Raw genomic sequence first — 18,914 nt, forward strand, 5'->3', positions numbered from 1 at the left:
AACTATAAAGACTGTAATGAAAGACTGAAAAGAAATATTTGCAGTTGATAAGCAACGTTAAAAATACATTCATAAACATGATCGGTGTTTAAATACAAAGCAGAATGAATGTTTATTTTCTACAAATACATGAAGAGGACAACATGTTAAAACTATAATTAAACCGATATTATTACATAATATATATTGTATGTATGGTGATAGATGAAAATAATGAGTCGCCCATCTGTGACGAGACTTAAAGACCAGAACACCTGCAGAGGAATGTCATTTTTCTTCATTGCAAACTGAATCATTTGATCTTTAAATAATTTTTTCTAAAGGTTTTAATTGCAGGCTTTAATCGTCTGTGACAGCTCCCTATGATAGCTGAATCAGTTTCTGTTTTTAGCCTTGAAAATGCTGATCCGATTGATCCGAGCTGGGTGAGAATCTGTAGCATCCAAAGGGATTTTTCTCCATTCACAACCTCAAATGTCCATAAAGTCTCCTCACACTAAATACATTAAGGCATTTTTTTTTCTTCTTCTTTGTGCTTCCTGTCACCTTTTATTTACACAAACCTGACGTGTAGTGCACAAATGTTTTGACAAAGCTGGCAGAGGCTGGTGTTCAGGTGCGGGACTGCAGTGTGAGCCTCTGGACCGTGTCCGACAGGTGAGTCATGCTGGGCTGCTGAGCCTGGTGCTTGATGTACTCCAGGGTGCGAACCTGGAGCAGGAGGAGTGAGACGGGAACACGGTGAGGCCGCGTTCGCACAGGGAGGTGGCTAAAGATGTGAGACTACAACGTTTAACATTTGAATAATTCACGGGTAGAGCCGTTTGAGGAAATGCGTTGGAATATGTTTGAGGCGTGGGTGTGAACTCACTGAGATTCGCGTCTCGCAGTGTCCGTGTTTGTGGCTGAGGTTCCACAGGTTGATGGCCAGCTGGCTCAGCTTGTTGTTCCTCAGGTCACCGTGAGACAACAGGACACCGAACAGGGAGAAGGCCACCGAGCCTTGACGCCGTGTGCTCTGCTGCAAGGAGGCAACCAGAGATGTCAACGCAAGTGCTAGTTAGAACCGGCGATGATTAGACTGTCCCATGTGTACTTGAATGCAGCGTCATAGCAATAAAAATAAATACAAATGACTGAACTTGTAGTTATTGGAAAACTGAGCAGCATGATGAGAAAATAAAGAAGCTTCTTTGTGTCTGTCCCCACCTCGTCCCGACCGAGAGCCTTCAGGTGATCCAGGATCTGTCCGATCAGGGTCTCGCACAGCTTGTTGATTTCAGATAGAAACTTGGGGTCTCCTCCATAAAGTGTCTCATTGGAATCCACTGGGCCCAGGAAAGAGAGGGAAAAGAAATATGCTTTTGATGAACAGATCCGTCATAAAGCGGCGCTCACATTAAAATCCCTCTATGAACCACGACAGCTTACAGAAAGATAAAACAGTACAGCCTCTCATCATGAAGCAGTCGAAGTGTTACAACACTTAAAACTTGCTTATCTAAATTTATACAGGAATTAAATATTGGGTTAATCCATGAAGCAGGATTAGGGAGTTCTGAAAATAAGAGCTCAAAGAAAAATAAGATTAATTGTGTAATCTGGATTTTGTCTTCAAGAAAGAAAATAGAACGTGTGTGCACAGTGTGTGTGTGTGTGTGTGTGTGTGTGTCCATGTACCTTTGGGGACGGAGTACAGGTAGGTTTCCTGACTCATGGCGGCCAGCAGGGGCAGAGCGCTGATGTAGACCCGCACCTTGGCGTCGCTGTTGTCCTCCCAGGTGTAATCTTGGACCATGTTGAGCAGACCACGGACAAGGTAGAGCACGCCGTGCTCCGGATGGTCCTGTAGACGAAAAAACACACACTCACAGATTTGTAAAGCTACAGGGAATATGGTGAGGGATTATGGGTCTAACACGTCTCCTCTAAACCCACGTGAGAACCCATAACTGAGCTTTGAGTGTGGAAGATCTACAGGACGATTTTCTTTATCTTTCTGTACTAGAAGGCTGATTAGAGAGAATTGAGCGTGTTACCGGGACAACCAGAAGCGTGGCCAGGAAGTTGTTGATGAAGTCCATTAGGAAGCTCTCCGAGGACCGAAGTTTCCCCTCCACGCTGATGGAGCGAGGAACCTCTGGGAGAATACTGACCGCCGCCTTCAGGAAGGCGTCCGCTGGAGGAGAGGAAGGACGGAAGGGAGGAAGGGAGGAAGAAACGGAGGTAGGCGAGGAGGGAACAAAGAAGGAAATAAAAGAGAAGGAGAGAAAGGGATGGTCAGTGACAGACACAAAGATAAAATGATAGGAAGAAGGGAATAATATAGAAGAAAGCAAAGAAAGGATGAAAGGAGATTTAACAAAAAAAGAAAACAGGTAGGAAGGAAAAGTTAGGATTTGTTGAAACAAGGAAATCATCCCAGTTTAAAACCTGAAACCAAGCAGCCTGCTCACCCTGGGAGAGACACTGGTTGGCCAAGGCGACCTGGCCAGACAGCAGGTAGAGGCTGAGCCGACTGAAGATGCTGCTGAGGGACGGGATGGTGATGAAGCTGTAGGCAGCGCACGCCTGGAGGAGAGAGAGGCAGAGAGAGACGTGGTTACGCCATGAGGTGTCAACGCCTGGACCCAACACTGGACTCCTCCAAACACAGCGATCGATCAGACGCAGGTCGCCCGCTGCGTGCGTTCACTCACCCTGACGAACGCCGCCGTTTTTCTGGAGTGACTCCCTCTCATCACCCTCCTGGTCTCCATCGCCAGCTGGTTCACAGTCTGCAAAATGACAAGACGAGGTCAGCATGAAGATGATGATGATGGTCTGTGTGTGTGTGTGTGTGTGTGTGTGTGTGTGTGTGTGTGTGTGTGTGTGTGTGTGTGTGTGAGAGAGAGAGAAAGTGTCATGCACTGATTTGACCAGATTCATACTGACGTGAATGAGCTGCACCAGAACTGGCTCCAGGTTGCAGAAGGTGGCTCTGGCCTCCACACAGAAACTCAACTGCTGCTCAAAGTCACGACCGAAGGAAACCTGAACAATGTGAAAACATTTCCTGCTTTTACTTTCAACAACTGTGATATTGAAATCACATTCATGACATTTCACATGGACAGGAAAATATGAAAACGTGACAAGAGAAATCACGGCTTTAACCTCTACAGGATGAGTTGTACAGCACACTGTTGTAAAGTTTAACGCCGATTTAGATTCATACCATCAACTGATCCATAAATAGGCAAAAACTCAACAATTAATTGATTCTGCAAACAAGTACTGTGTGTGTATCCAAAGCATGATAGATCTGCGGTGCTAATTATGAATGTGGGAAGTGTAGTTTATCTTGATTCAGTGCCACATACACAGCAACCAATGTAAGGACTTTAAAACAGGTGTAACGTGTGTTCTCTTCTTCCGGTCCTGGTCGGCATCAACTGAAGCTGATTTATTACATTTTTGGGTCGAACCAGACAGGAGAGCGTTACAGTAATCACGCCTGCTGCACATAAAAGCATGCATCAGTTTTTCTGTAACACTCAGAGAGACACAGAGACACTTTTAAAGTGCCCAGCTGTTTAAAAAAACAAACTTAGCCTTTTAAAAGAGGTCAGAAGATATTGAGAGACTAATGGACAGTTGGGCTGTTTTCAAGGGATTTGTTGACACTCGTCTTTATCCTTTAAACCACAGACATAAGTCGGAGGGTTCTCACCATGCGGATGAAGCCGATGATCAGCAGAGCCAAAGATCTTTTCTCATCCTCCAGAGTGAGAGCGCTGCACGACAGAGCAGAGGAGTTACCAACTGAAGACTGTCGCCGGGCAGATCAGACGAACTGCCGCAAGATTCAATATCTGTCCTTATCAACAATCTACATTAATAAAACTGAAGAAGAAAAGTCGGATATTAACTAAAAAAGAAACTTATAACTATAACAAAAACTATAATGACAGACACTTATGAAAGTAAAGACCGTACTTGACGGAGTCGTGCATGGTCTTGCAGATGTGCAGCATGGCGTTGAGGATGACCGGGTCTCTGGTGAGCTCCACCTGGTGTCTGCGAGACACGTTTGTGAGAAGGAGTTACTTTCTGTCACAAAAGCAAATAAATCTAATTATTTAAACCAAAACGTTTAAGGGGTTCTCTCACTTGATGAAGACCTCCATGATGGATCTGCAGACCTCCACTCTCACACTGTCCTTCTGGAACATGTCGAGGAACGGCAGGAAACGCTCCTGAGAAACAACAAAACAAAAATACTGTGGAGCCGTAGCGGGACGCAGGGAAGTCACCGTTTTTCAGCTTGTCCTGAGTCTTTTCTCATTTCATGTTTTTTGATCTGGCCAATGCTCACCATGGAGAAGAGCACGGAGAAGTCGTGGAAGTAGGTGAGGATCTTCCTGATCACCGACTGCAGCTACATGCAGGACAAAAGAAAACAGAGTCACCGAAGAGGAGATGGCAGTTTTAGCATTAATCGTCCTGTGAACCAATGAGCTGCCAACCTGAGGATAGGCGTCTTCAAACGCTCGGTCAGGGGTCATGTGTTTGATGATGTCGGCCAGAATTGTGTTGACCTCGCGTTTCTAGATAGAGAGTGACAGAGGAAGATTGTCATCCAATTCCAAATGATGAAAATGAAAAACAACGCGTCCTCTCTCCTGCGTTTTACTCACGGTAAAGTGTCGGCAGGTGAACTCCACCCAGATCTCGGCACAGTTGATGTAATCCTGAAAAACCCGTCAACAATCACACACACGGTCATGATCTGGAACATTCTGACTGAAACAAACATCTGTGTGCGGAAGCAGCCTCAGTTTCACACAGTACCTGAGGACTGCGGACTTTGGTGATGACTTTCCAGGCTTCATTCAGGATCGTCAGCCTCTCGGATTCTGGAGGGTCGGCGCAAGCCAGACTGCGACCCAGAGAGCCGAACAGCAGGTGCTGGAGAGGAGGCGACAATCAAACGTCCATTCATATGTGGAGCAGATTCAGCAGATACATCATCACCTCAGCGGTAGAATAAATTTCAGTTTCCTTAACTCCCCACATCATTATATATAAATTTATTGGACGGATCATATTACAGGTGTCCATGTCCTCTGACCTTTGGGAAGCCGGCCTCATCGCAGTCTTTGATCATCCCGATGAAGTCAGTGGCTCTGGCTGCGACAAACTCCGGCCTGAACGCCCTCATAACTGAATTCAGCAGCAAAGCACTATGGGAAAAACAGGAACAGAGGTTGTGCTACATAATATGAGGTGAAAAACTAAAATATCTTAAAGACCAGTAAAAGATTTCATGTAATTTAAACTGAGGGAGAAAGACGGACTTCATTTTTCTCTCCTCTTTATTTATTATGTTGTTAAAAACACTCACTTGTTTCCCAGTTTCTTGCATCTCTCCATCATCTCAGTTAGCAGAGGCTGAAAAGAAAAGAGAAGCAGCATGACTACATCGAAAAAACTACTAACAATGGCCGTTTTTTTTTCTTCGACTTCGTACCTCTGGAGCTCTGTAGGCGATGCACTGCAGGATCCAGCTGATGGCAGGTGAGTAGAGCGTCAGGTACTCGGGTGCCTCCACCCTCTGCACCACCAGCTGGTTCTGGACGCTCTCCCCACCGATTTGGCGGAAGGTGCCGAGCAGGTCGAAGAAGTTGCAGTTCAGGCTGTCTTTCAGGTGGGGGGCCACCTCCATGCCCACCTGGAGGCAGACAGTGAGTTTTATAATGTGTATGTACGGTAACTAACCTACTGACAGATGCAAAAAGTCTCACCCTGCAGAGGTAAGCTCTGGCGTACGCAGCCACCAAAGGGTCTCCGATCCCTCTGATCATCGCCGTCAACCGAGGGAGCGTCTCCTGGATGCCACTTCAGAGAGAGGAAGGACACGATGAGGCAAAAATGACAATAATGTTCTTTATTCATCTTAAAAAAAAACACTTTTAGCTGAAAGGAATATTTTCTAGGCCCATTGTTACAAATTCATCTGAACTTTGTTTAAACTTTTAACTTCAATCAAAATCCCAAATTTTCCACAGAAACCAAACCGTCTGTGAGCTGAAGGAAAATGTGCATGACACGATACAAAACTAACATGTTTACACTAAGGCCTTGAAAATGGTAAATGCAGAATCTAACAGTAATAATATAAATTTAACGTTATGAGGCAGGTTTTTTGGAGATGTGTGGAGATGTAAGGAGAAATCAAGAAATCAGGTTGCAAAGGATGAATAATAAATCCAATAAAGGAAGCGAACAGTGAAAACTTACGATTTATTCAGGAAGCGGTTGCACTTGAGAATGGCAGCCTCCACGTATCTGTCCATGGAGGTTAAAGACTCAAATACATATATGAGGTAAGTGTTGATGATCAGGGTCAATTTAAAAACGTCCAAGATTAGTTTGAATCCTGAGGAAGAGCAGGCTAAATAATTGTAATTGGAAATCCTAACTGGCAAATCAAGATGACATGTCCAATTAGTCCAAGTCAAAACAGGCCTGGGATCAGTCCAGATGACCTGAGACCAGTCCCTGAGAGCAGAGCTAAGCTGCGCAGCCGTGCTGATGTCAGTGGAGGATACAGTCTGGGCAGGAGCTCTCTGATGGAGGCGATCTTGAAGAACCAGTTGAGGCACGTCTCCTTGGCCGTGTCGTTCACATCTTCTACTGTGAAGGAGTCTGAGGAGGGAAGGACGAAACAAATCGATGCAGGGTCACCTCAGACGCTACAGAGATATACTGTGTTTCCCAGAAATACAACAGGATGTAGGTACTCGATCATACCTGGCAAGGGTCGCGGGTCTGAACACATGGTCCAGATTCTATCGTACACCAGCCGACCTACAAACAAGCGAAAAAATACTCAGAAAACTGTTTTGTTTTTTCACAGGAATTAAACTGAGGGAAACGAGGCTCCTTCACGCACCAAAAGTGTCGAGGATATCAGTGATGAGAACAAACTTGCTGGGGTAGAACTGGATCACCGAGGTGTCGGACAGAAGTTTGGAGCACTGGGACACAGATCACAGGTCAGTGCTAATATTCTTAAAGAGAAAGCCAGCAAACACTGTCTTCATAGTAGTATATCTCTCTGTTATTTTCACCCCCCGAGTTACCTGGATGACGATCTTCAGGGCTTTGACCTTCTGGTCGGAGGCCCACGCCTCCTTCAGGGACTGGTTCAGCTCCTCGATGCGGTTGGCATAATCCTGCTGGGAGAGGTTCAGCAGCTCTCTCTGGGAACCCTGAAGACACACACACAAACAATCAGGTCCAAAATAGATCCTTACTCTAACACGGACTCACTCCGCTTAGCTCAAATGATGTTTACTTCAATGGAAAATCTATCGTGCAGCTTATTTAAGCAATAATGTGACAGGGAAAGAAGCAGTTCTAACACTGATAATAACTCATTTGCCCCATTGAGGCGTCTACGTATGCAGCACACATACAGACACCCTGGAGTGTTAATACAAACCTGCGTACACGTAAACACAAACAAAAGCCTTACCTCCTCTAGATCATCCAGTTCCTCCAGGCGAGTGCGGACTTTCTCTGAAACAGCTGATCCTGGGCTGGGAGCTTTTCCTGCAGAGACAACAGATTTATCTTTTAAATATAGTAAATACAAGCAAAGTCTCTCTATTATTTTTTTTTTTTAAAGGTTACATAAAGCAATACTGATGAATTATTTTTGTTTCTACCACCTGTTTGTCTCTGTTTGGCCTCCATCAGCCCCTGAGGGAAATATCTGGCTCTTAAGCTGCTAGCCGCTCCACTGCGCTCACTAGCTAGCCGCTAACTTTGCCTGTCAGCTGTTTCATGCTGAGCGAGTAGCAAACAGTTCAGTTCAGTTCAGTTTCAGTCTTCACTGAAAACAGCTGCCTGCTGCGGCCGATGAGAGCCGCGAGAGTGAATAAAAACAAAAGGCGCAGGCGGTAAAACCAAAACAACGAGCTAAAAGACGCTGGAAAGATGCGCAGAGCTGAGAGAGTCAGGTGATATTTATCCGTGGGTTGGTCGCTCTGAGCAACCCCTTTCACATCCACATAGTTATTTAATCCATTGTTAATATAATGATGATTATAGCAGCTTTAATTATTCTTCAGATTGTTAATACATAGATTGATGTATTTGAAAACAGCGGTGAAATACTGATATAGCCATAAGTTTTATGAAATTGTAATGCTGAATGGAAACACAGGTCTTACCTCTATCAGAGCCCATGAAAAGATTCTGTGAAGACAAAGAAATTTTGATTATATTTCCATCCAGTAAAGCACGATCGTGTGCACACAGGCTGATAAAATGAACTTCCATAGCTTAGTTAATAGTAGTATAGTGCTGGTGTCAGAATGGAGAACGACTCACGATCGAGAGTTTTTCAGTGGTGGTGAACCTGGCCAGGATCTCTCCTCTCTTCGACGACCAGTGCTCAAAGTCTACTCCCACCGCCTCTTCCTCCTTCTCCTTCCTCTTTTTCCCCAGGTCCTGGAAGCAAAACATCTCGGCATTTAGTTTTGAATTGTTGTTAGTGTCTGAGGGTTGGTATAATTTTGTAATGAAGTTTTGTCAGGGTGAAAAAAAAGCTGAAAACGGACCCCTGTGGAAGCGCTGTGTGACATGGCTGGAGTCTCAGTTGCTGAGGCGGCTGCAAACATGGACAAGGGGTCGGTCCCGTCAAGCATGGAGCTTAGGGGGTCGGGGGGCACCGAGGAAGAGGAGGAGGAAGAGGAGGAGGTGCTGCCTTTACGAGCCCCACGGCGGGTCTTTGTATCCGTCACCTAGGTGGAGTGAAGACGGTCAAGGCAGAGCTCATTCAATACAAGTTATGCACAGTTATCGTCACTACTATCTATTTTTCAATGAACATCACAAGTTTACACATTGTGTTCCCACCTACTGGGTAGCTCGTTTCACTTTATTGTGTTTGCTATAAGAATGAAAAGTTAATGCAAACTTAAAACTCTTGAAAATTGTAAAATTGTAATTGTTGCATAGTCATTTAGATCAATGTAATCCAGTTAACGCTAAATTTCTGACCAAATGACAGAGTGTGCTGAAACCATGCTGGAGATGGAGAGTCAGGATAAAGAGAGTTGAGGAGGAGGAGGAGGTTTATGACACTGATACCATTATGGGTTTGAGTGGATGGTAGTCTCCAAACTCAACCGGAGCCGCTTCAGGACGACACCTCTGCAGTTCTGTGTCATAGTTGCGCCCACGGGAACGCCTGGTTACACAACAGACAGTCAGACAGACAGACAGACAGACAGACACCTCAGCATGTGAGCTCACACAGGTTTCTGAACACTCTGATTGAGCAGCTGGAGAGAACATACTGTTTACTTACTTTGCAGTTAATTGATTTGATGTTAACTCTTTCTCTGTGTGTTTTTAAGGCTGCAACTGATGATTATTTTCATTATTTTTTATCATTATTTACTTGATTAAATGACAAATCAATCAGTCAATAAAACACCAGACAACAATGAAAAATGTCCATCACATCACACACATTTGCAACTTTGCAGCTGACATCACCAAATTCCTTGTTTTGATCAACGAATTGTTGCAGCTGTACATGTGAGCTTGACTTAAACAAAAAGATGAAGGTCTGGGATGCATATGACAGAGATACAAGTTGCTATTACTCTAAAGAATGATAGACTGTCAGCATATCTTTAAGCACTGTGGTTTACAGTGTCACATCTGGAAACTGGAACAACTCTGTACTTGAGAGACAAATCCACATTGTATAACTCTGCATGTGTATTTTCTAACAGCTGTCAAGATGTGGGACATCATTTAACAAGTAGAGGCATTTTCTTGTATAAATAAAAAGCCAGCAAATTTTTCTTACTTCACTTATATCGATTCCCTGCTAATAACATCATCACATCCCCATAGTCTCTGCTATACTGCAACTAAGCCATGGGCAAAGCGGGGCGTGTGATTTAAACGCACAGCCATAATAACACTTAATAACGTTGAATTTTACTGGAAATCTTATGTTGAAAAGCTGCTTAAAAAAACGTTGACATGTTATTTCGAGCAATACTTTTTTACTGAAGCTCAGACACAAACATTTGCACTGCAACTACGTTCTCAACTTTCGCACTATATGAATAGATACGTGATTTAATTGACTTAAGTTGACAATAAGGTGATTTTTTTAAAAATAGGAAAACAGAACCTTACCACTGCACCGCGGCCATTTTTCTACAATCATATGACATCTTAGTACTTCCTGGTTATGCCAAATTTGTGGAAAGCGTTATTTTTCTTTTGAAATGGACGGTTTGGTAAATATTAATTGTTATCATGCACAAGACTCCTACAGTTAATATATAATAAGGAACTATTTTATCGTTTGTAACAACAACTGCGTGAGTTGAGAAATGTTTTAATGAACCGTTAAAGCAGAATAAAACTTCAGTGACCAGAATGCATTGCGTGCTTTAAACCGAACCGGTACCAAAGAAAAGGAGTAGAGAAGAGGTGCCACTTGGGCATTCATTTACGGGGATAATAAGAACAGTAAATAACTTCCCGTAGATTAATTTACCCATACTGGAAAGACACTTGACTCACAATACTTTAAAAAAAAAAAAAAAAAAAAAGTAAAATTGTGTAACAGCCAGGTTAGCGGACCGGAGAACGTGATAGTTTTCCTACTGCTGAGTGGATCATCTGCACAATAGACAATCTTCGTGTGAACCGCCGCGCCGCGCCGCGCTGACTGTTTGCTGCAGTCAGTCAGTGGAGACCTTAGCTAACGCGGTCTACCCTGACCATGCCCTGCCCGGTGCCATAGGCTTGTCCGCCCCCTTTCACCTGACCAGGTACAGTATGTCAATGTAACGTTTAGTCCGGCTCGCTCTCATTTATGTGTGGAAAAGGGACCGTTAACACGGGCGGGTTGACGGTGGCTGGAGGCAACAAGCAGTTAGCTAGCTAACGTTAAAGCATGATATGCTGGAGAAAATTGAAGGAATGCGTTTATGTACTTACTGACTGTCAAGATTAGACATTTCTATGAGATGAAAGTATCATTCAGTGCGTCAGTGTGAGCGTTTGTCACATACCTTTATATCTACTCTGCCATAGACTTGTTCATCCATCATTTGGACAAAGGTGTTTGATCCTCTATGGGCTCTTTACAGCCCCATGACAAATTACAGGTACTTAGAAATACTTAGAAATGATGAACTAAGATACTTTTTTACTCAGGACTTGTATATGTATCACATATATGTATGATGTTCTGGGTTTGATGTTCTGGGTTTGACAGGGTCAGAGGCATTATGTGGTCAGTGCTGTCAAAATGTTGAGCAAATGGAGGAATTTTGTGCTTGACTGAGTTGTGGCTTTTAGGAATGGGAAAAGACATTATATAAGACAGTTATATTACTATATTAGGGCTGCATGTAAAAAATAGTTAATCTGCATGTTATTTTTTCTATTAATTGATTAATCATTTTGTCTGTAAAATGACATAAAATAGTGAAAAATACCCACAGAGCTCAAGGTAATGTCTTCATATTCCTTGTTTATCTAACCAATAATATGAAGCAGAGAAAAACTACAAATCCTCTTAGTGGAGAAGCTGGAGACAGATGGTTTCTGGCTCTTTGTTTAAATACTGAAATGAAATGATTAATCCACTATCAAAATAGTTGTAGCTGATTAATTTTCTATCAGTTGACCAACTAATTAATCGTCTAATAAATTAATAATCATTCCAGGTATACATAGTATTATAATTAACCATAACTACAGGCAATACTTGATATAAACATTACACAGCAACAACCCTGTTGAGATGTGATAACTCCACTGGAGCGGTTTTCATCCTTGATGTCTTATTTCAACTAACCTAATATGAGTGCAGTAAGTTTGAACTTGCATCCAGAGGCGGTACTTCACTATTACTTGTCACAAAGGAATTACCAGAGAAAGAAAACACAAGAGAACAGCAGCCGCGGTTCATGTCAAAGTGGTGAGTCAGTGTTACGTTATAGGTATACAAGTCGTGACTTAGCTGCAGTTTATTACTGTGCAGCAGAAGGTAGAGAGATGGAGAGACTGTGAATTATAAAACCATTTTATTACCACGATCCAGCAGCTGAAAAACCTGTATATAGGTCAAGAACCAACTGTGCAGCCCTAACACAATCACTGAAACAGATCAAAACAAGAAGATTCAAGACAGGCCTGGTGCAAATGATTATTTCAAGTCAGCTAATTAACGTTCGGTTAATGAATTAACTGTGTCCACTTCACTTTTTCCAGCGTGACTTATGTCTCCAAACTGCTCTCTGACAATCTGACCAAGAGCCAGAAATCTCAGGTATTCGTCGACAGTTTACAAGATAAATCATCGTAGCATTTGGGAGCTGTAGCCAGCAGATGTTTTTCTAAGATGTAATACCTAATAAATGACTGCAATCAATATACTCCAACTTGACAAATTCATTAATTGACTTGCATTTTTGCATGATTTGTGTTTATACAGTTCCACTGCACCAAGATAAATGATCATGTTGAACAGAAAATCAGCCGCCTAAAAGTAACAGCTGCCAGACACGTCTTCTCCCAGTGCGTCGGAGCCAGTTCAGACTTAGAGGACGAAGTAAAGCTTATTACAGTCAGACACACAGGCAGTGATCTTCCTTTCTTCTAAGACCAGATTTAGGCCAGCGGGTTGCCATAGAGACTGTGGTGCCCTGCTGTGTGCCACTCTCTAATGTTCGCCGCCTCTTCCAGGTACACAGCACAAAGATTAATACTGTGCTTTTATCACTGTGTGTAGTCAGCCAACATCTCTGTCTGCAACGGACAGAGGTGTTGCTGCATGCGTCTTCAGAGGGTGGTTCATTTTTCACATTTCTCTTTCTCCTACATCATGATGTTTATTTCAGCCATTACGTCCGTCCCAGGAAGATGTTTAATTTAACCTTCAATTTCAATCACAAAATGTTGCAAGCAATTTGTATCATCTGGGAAACTGCAGTATGTATATTTTATTAGCATGTTCATTTCTAATATTTTATAGACCAAACGATTTATTCATTAATTGAGATAATAGTCTGAGGATTAACCAATTATGCAAATAATCACTATTTACAACGCAAAGAAGTGACCCATCTATAATTGTGTCCTACCATGAGTAGTGCAGCAGCAATTAGTTAATCAATTCGTAATTCCTAATTGTAATAAATCATTTCAGTAATTATTCAAGCAAAAATACCAACTGTTCTCTGGTGTTCGATTCTTAAATGTGAGGATTTTTTCTGCTTTGCTTTTGTCGTACATGATAGTAATATGAATATCATTCGGTTTTTGACTGGTGGCTTGATAAGTCAGTGAGTTTAAAGACGTCGCTGTGGACTCTGGGAAATTATAATGGCCATTTTTAACCATTTGAATTGGGCTTCCATACATTTATGTAATTACACTAATGTTATAGAATTAATATGGTCATGATTTATTAATGTTGATTTATTAATGACGTATTAATGTATTTATGTCGAGTGTGGAACCCTATCAATTAAGATAGAATTGGAAACCTATCAGTGTCATCATGCTTAACCTTGACAGATGGGACACGTGGTTTTGTGGGGGTGGGTGTGTGTGTGTGTGTGTGTGTGTGGGGGGGGGGGGTTCAGACATTCTCAAATGTCCAACAAAGTGTGTATGCTGAATAAAAACTATAGACCAGAGTTTACAATGGTCACCATGAGAAGTCAAATAGCAGACGATAGAAGAAGAAAAACTGTTTACTGTTACTGTCTACTAAAGGTCCCTGATTAGCATCTCTCATTATTAATGCCATCCTATTTTGGAGAACCTGAACAAGCCTTATCTGTGTAACCAATACTCACTTTCATGAAATGATGCCCCGGGATCAGGTAGCCACTTTATTTCCTTCTTACGACATTCATCCCTTTGCGTTTCCCTCTTATAGAGTTACCACACTGCGACTCCGCGGCAAGTTTCTAGGAGGTCTTTGGCCTGGAGATCTGGATTTGCTGTAAATTATTAACAGAAGAAGTTTATTTCTTGGGGCTGATGGCCGTAGCTCATTACCTGATAGCTCCTGTTCTTGTTTGCTTTGACGGACAAGTGTGGCATGGAGGATGCTGTCACCAAACTTCAACAACTTTAGTGCTTTCTAGGAAAGAGAGGGCTTTCTAGGAGTGGTGCTGTATACTGCTTATTCTCTTGTGTTGGAGCTCACTACTCTTCGTTTCCTTGAGGTGGACAATGGAAACCTCAGTGGCCATCAGGCTGCGCTACGAAGAGCTGCTGTTTTACGCAGCCTGTGTTTGTAACTGTTGGTGTGTGTGTCTGTGTGTTTGTGTGTGTCTGGAGGGCAGAGCGTGTAGGAGAGGAGGTGGCAGTGGCGGCGGTGGCATGCGTATGGGCAGCAGCTGGAGGTGGCAGCTCTCCCGCGCCATGCGACTGGCGCTTCGTTGGTGCCGGCTGTGCCGCCCGCAGAGAGGAGGGCGAGGCGGCGGGGGGAGCAAAGCGTGGATCGGCGGGAGGTGGTCGGAGCTGTGGGGCTACAGCAAGCTGCTGCTCAAGTCACTGTATCACAACAGCCTCAGCAACTCAGACACTCTGCTGGACTGTGTGTTCGAACCCGTCTACTGGATTGTGGATAATGTGACCCGCTGGTTTGGAATGGTGAGCTCGCTGCTTTTCTTTTCTTTTCTGTCTGCACGTCGAACTTCTTTTCTTACCCTCTCTTCTCTTTTCTTCCTCTCTCTCAGGTGTTTGTCTGCTTGGTCATCCTCCTGACGACCTCAGTCGTGGTCATCATCTACCTGTTCATCCTACCCACCATCATCAGCACCTACCCTGTGCACTGGGTCATGTGGCACCTGTGCTGTGGCCACTGGCTTCTCGTCATGGTGGTCTTTCATTACTACAAGGCCACCACCACCTCTCCTGGACACCCGCCCAAGGTACCAAACTCCTCACAGCTCGGAGAAATAAGTATGGACGCAATGTAGACGACTGGTCTGAAACTAGAAATTAGTGACCATCTTCAAACTCTGCGTTCATTTGGATCTCAACTACACCTAAAGAGCTGTTGCACAGTATTTTATTTTCATTTGATGACAACAGAAGAAGAACAAAGGGCACTATATGGCTCTATCCATTGACTGCCTCTCTGGTCTCCGCTCTCACAAGTGCATGAGTGCATTTTACTCGTCTTGTTTCGGTTACAGCCGCAATATATCCTCTTAATCTTAGTGTTTTGTTTTCTGTATCCTAGGACAAAATTCATATTCCCTCAGTGTCCATCTGTAAGAAGTGTATCACTCCAAAACCTCCCAGGACGCACCACTGCAGCATCTGCAACATGTGAGATAATTTGCCAGCGCTGTTCATGAGTTATTTGATCAGTCCAGTTTTATTGTTCTCTGTAAATCCTGTCTGTTATATTGCAGGTGTGTTTTGAAGATGGATCACCACTGTCGTATCCTTTTCAAAGGAAACAGATAAAAACCCAAAGTAGAATGCATGAAAACGACTTTTACTCAAATGTTTTAAGTGTTTTTGTAATTTCGGATTTCATATTGACCTGAACGTGTTTCCAGCCTGGCTGAACAACTGTGTGGGCCATTTCAACCACCGTTACTTCTTCTCCTTCTGCCTCTACATGACCCTGGGCTGCATCTACTGCAGCGTCAGCAGCCGGGACCTGTTTCTGGAGGCGTACAGTGCGATAGAGGTGAGGCTGGATGAACTGTGCCAGTGTGAGTCAGACTCATTTTAACTTTCCTGTTGTGAGAGTTTAGTTTAGCTTAGCTATAACTGGATGTATTTACTATATTCATGAGGTTTGTCTGTGATTAATTATTTTGTAGCTGCTGCCAGACGGTAATAAGACAGAAGTCGATCTCAAATAGCAAAGCAGAAGTGAAAGGGGAGACCTGAAAACAATCTTAGCTTTCTGCTCTCATATTTACCTCTAATCCAGGATGGTCGTATCTCAAGGGCGTTTGCTCGCCAGATGGTCAACAAACAACTCTTGGCTTTAAATACGATCAGGCACGTTAGACTTAATTCATGCATATTGTGAACAATGTGAAGTTAAACGTTTTCAGGCCGGCTCTGACAGCAAAATAACACCATCTTTGACACTACTGTGAATATGTACCTGACTGTATTTTTCCATCCCCTTCAGAGTTATTATCAGACCCCCCCTCCAGACTACACCTTCAAAGAAACCACTGCTCACAAGAGTGTGATCTTCCTCTGGGTGCTGACCAGGTGAGCAACATTTCCCCACGCATATCTTTACGTTTAAAAAATCAAATGAAGGTTGTAATGTGCCCCCCCCCTCCCCCTCCCCCCTCGCAGCTCGGTGGCAGTAGCTCTAGGCGGACTCACCCTGTGGCACGCCATACTCATCAGCAGAGGAGAGACCAGCGTGGAGCGCCACATCAACCACAAAGAGACCAAAAGACTCAGGGAGAAGGGCAAGGTGCATACTCGGATGTATGACGTCCGTCTTTAGGAGTATAGAATAGACACCATGTTACTGCAGGGCTGCTTTTAACACTGGGAAGAACAGAAAAATGATTAACTTTAAATTCTGCAAGCGTTTAGTACAAAATCCACCTTTTGAAAATGTCTGTTAATGTGTTTATTCTGATTCAATGCAGGTGTTCAGAAATCCCTATCATCGTGGCAAAATGAACAACTGGAAGTTACTGTTTGGCGTGGAGAAAAGGAGGTGAGTTCAGATTTAGCGCTTGTAATCGTACTGCAGGTATTTCACTTTCCCCGTGCTTGACAATTGGCAGATACAATGTCACTTTCCGGCAATTAAAACAAATGATATGAAGTCTACTTCTGCTAGCATGCTAGCAAACTAGCGTCTGGCTAATGCAATGTTTAACACTACGACGCAATATAACGCAAGGAAACCTTCACAATCCACAGGGGCACAAGACACCTGCTGTTTGATATTTGTGACTGATATCAAATAACAATAAGAACAACAAGAACATATATGACAAATTAATACCTTTACCTGAGGTTAAGTTCAAGTTCCCTCATCTCCAGTTCCCTCATCTCCAGTTCCCTCTCTGGTCGTAAACGCCTCTTCATCCAGGATGTCACCCAAACTCTGAGCTTTTGGCCTTTTCAATGCTTCCGTTTGCCATCTATATTAGTTTTGGTAAAAGAACGCCCAACAAGCGGCATTCTTGCAATATTTGTAGGGCTGTTTACCACCATAAAACTCAGGTGTTGTCTTGTTTATTTACTAAGTCGTAAGGTTTACACTCCATCTTGACTGTCAAAGACTAAAACAATCTGTGCAAGTTGCTGGAAACAATCTGTATGTTTATGTTTATGTTTATGTGCTAAAATGAGTTATGGACCACCCTCTGTTTTGTCCTTCTGTTCCTTAGTCACTGGTTCACACAGGTCCTGTTACCCTCCAGCCATCTTCCCATTGGTGACGGCATCATGTGGGAATGCACCTTCACCAGGAGAGACCCCATGGCCATCTGACATTCATCCGCTAGTTTTCTTTCTTTCTTTACCATATCAGAAACTTTTATCCTGCGTTTCATACTACAAGCGCCGCGGCTGCTGTTGTCACACTGTTGTGAAAACTCCCATCTGTCGTGATCCAGCCGCTACAAACATTTGACGAGGAAAAAGTTCGCTTTGCAGTGTGAATGTGTACGGAGATAAACCACCAGTGATTCCTCAAAAACTCTTCATCCTCTCGAGACTGCCCACCTGTCGGCAGCCGTGTACAGCCGGTCTAATCGCAAAAGACCTCGCCACCAGCCGCAGCGCTGTTGACTGATCTGGTTTATAAAAGGTGCTGCTGGCCAGCATTGTTGTGAAGCCCAAACAGCCGTCTCCTTTATCTCGACCGTTTTTAAAGACACAACAATGAATTTTTAGTGCATTTCTCGCACCAGCACTACAGCCTCTTTCAACAACTGTGTAAGTGTGTATGATGGAGGAATGGATGGGTGACCAGGCAGTTATCAGGCACTGGAGACCTTCATAAAGTCACTGTTGCATTTTTAAACATCAATACAGCACATTATGAACTGATAAGCTAACGTAACAAGTATAACTACTGTGATTTGTTTAATGACACAAATTTACACCTTTAATATTTGACATATTGATCCCTGAGCGAAAACCACGTCTGCTTATTCAAGAAGTGTTTTAGATTTAATAACTGTGCTCGTGTGTCTTGGGCTGAGGACAAATACAAGTGCTTCTCGATGTGGGAGGTCATGAGATAAAAATACATTTTCAATATTAATTTTTGATTGTTTGATAACTGTCTTATGATTATTTAAAGAATAGTTATTTTCAAACATTTCGTTTTAACGTCTGCATGCTTACACCTGCGATGTTTTGTAGTCGTTGTTTGGAGAGGAGATTGAGAACCACCGGTCTGAACTGATCTGCTGCCAAAGAAGAAAACCACGAGTTTGATTCCTCTTTCCAAATTTCGCACTTTTGCTTGCAACATTTAGGTGAAGAAAAAAAAAAAAACCCTGCACAGCACTCGTGTTATCATGTGTAACATTTCTCTCTTAGACAGAAACTGTTGTGTGCCTTGTTTGGGTGTTCAGCCTTTAAATGGAGACACTTTAAATAAGTGATAAAAGGCACTGTGAATTTCATATTTTTTTAATTCGTTGTAGATATTTCACCCCAACATGGTCATATCCATAATTATGAGTTGGATCTGTAGTTGCCATAGAGACATGACATGTAGGTGTGATATCAATTGTGACCAATTTGGAGCTGTGTTCCAGTTTGATTCATTGTCTTTTTAATAAAACAAGTGTTTGATATTTCTTGGTTTCCACTGTCTGGTGATTAGAAATGAAAATTAGAAA

General features: G+C 43.0%; 2 protein-coding genes across 2 annotated transcripts; one reads left to right on the top strand and one right to left on the bottom strand.

Annotated features, from left to right (window-relative positions):
• Window positions 1–83: 83 nt before the first annotated feature.
• On the bottom strand, window positions 84–10,236 carry vps35l (VPS35 endosomal protein sorting factor like). The gene is made up of 30 exons (XM_056365971.1): window positions 10,213–10,236; window positions 9,145–9,244; window positions 8,613–8,795; window positions 8,383–8,502; window positions 8,223–8,247; window positions 7,523–7,599; window positions 7,128–7,256; window positions 6,938–7,022; window positions 6,796–6,852; window positions 6,594–6,690; window positions 6,283–6,330; window positions 5,787–5,880; window positions 5,513–5,713; window positions 5,387–5,433; window positions 5,114–5,225; window positions 4,834–4,950; window positions 4,680–4,733; window positions 4,509–4,589; window positions 4,358–4,420; window positions 4,153–4,238; window positions 3,979–4,059; window positions 3,713–3,776; window positions 2,935–3,033; window positions 2,700–2,777; window positions 2,457–2,571; window positions 2,040–2,179; window positions 1,681–1,846; window positions 1,210–1,328; window positions 872–1,021; window positions 84–711 (listed from the first exon to the last, which is right to left on the bottom strand). The coding sequence occupies exons 1-30, from the start codon at window positions 10,227–10,229 to the stop codon at window positions 613–615; spliced, it is 2,904 nt and encodes a 967-aa protein (XP_056221946.1). The 5' UTR covers window positions 10,230–10,236; the 3' UTR covers window positions 84–612.
• Window positions 10,237–10,718: 482 nt separating this feature from the next.
• Window positions 10,719–18,872, top strand: zdhhc16b (zinc finger DHHC-type palmitoyltransferase 16b). Its single transcript, XM_056365372.1, has 10 exons — window positions 10,719–10,856; window positions 14,394–14,703; window positions 14,790–14,984; window positions 15,299–15,387; window positions 15,474–15,502; window positions 15,624–15,757; window positions 16,214–16,299; window positions 16,390–16,513; window positions 16,695–16,765; window positions 17,448–18,872. Exons 2-10 carry the CDS (start codon window positions 14,431–14,433, stop codon window positions 17,548–17,550), a joined length of 1,104 nt encoding a protein of 367 aa, XP_056221347.1. The 5' UTR covers window positions 10,719–10,856; window positions 14,394–14,430; the 3' UTR covers window positions 17,551–18,872.
• The last annotated feature ends 42 nt before the right edge of the window (window positions 18,873–18,914 follow it).

Source organism: Seriola aureovittata, chromosome 21, assembly GCF_021018895.1.
Source record: "Seriola aureovittata isolate HTS-2021-v1 ecotype China chromosome 21, ASM2101889v1, whole genome shotgun sequence".
Lineage (NCBI taxonomy): Eukaryota > Metazoa > Chordata > Actinopteri > Carangiformes > Carangidae > Seriola > Seriola aureovittata.

Excerpts from the sequence above, each read along its gene's own strand:
- vps35l (XM_056365971.1), bottom strand. Across the intron at positions 7,023-7,127 it reads CCCTGAAGATCGTCATCCAG|TGCTCCAAACTTCTGTCCGA; the intron begins GTAACTCGGGGG and ends TCTGTGTCCCAG. Across the intron at positions 2,778-2,934 it reads TTCTGGTGCAGCTCATTCAC|ACTGTGAACCAGCTGGCGAT; the intron begins GTCAGTATGAAT and ends GTCATTTTGCAG.
- zdhhc16b (XM_056365372.1), top strand. The coding sequence starts at position 14,431 with ATGCGTATGGGCAGCAGCTGGAGGTGGCAGCTCTCCCGCGCCATGCGA. Across the intron at positions 14,704-14,789 it reads TGACCCGCTGGTTTGGAATG|GTGTTTGTCTGCTTGGTCAT; the intron begins GTGAGCTCGCTG and ends CCTCTCTCTCAG. Across the intron at positions 16,300-16,389 it reads TTCCTCTGGGTGCTGACCAG|CTCGGTGGCAGTAGCTCTAG; the intron begins GTGAGCAACATT and ends CCCCCCTCGCAG.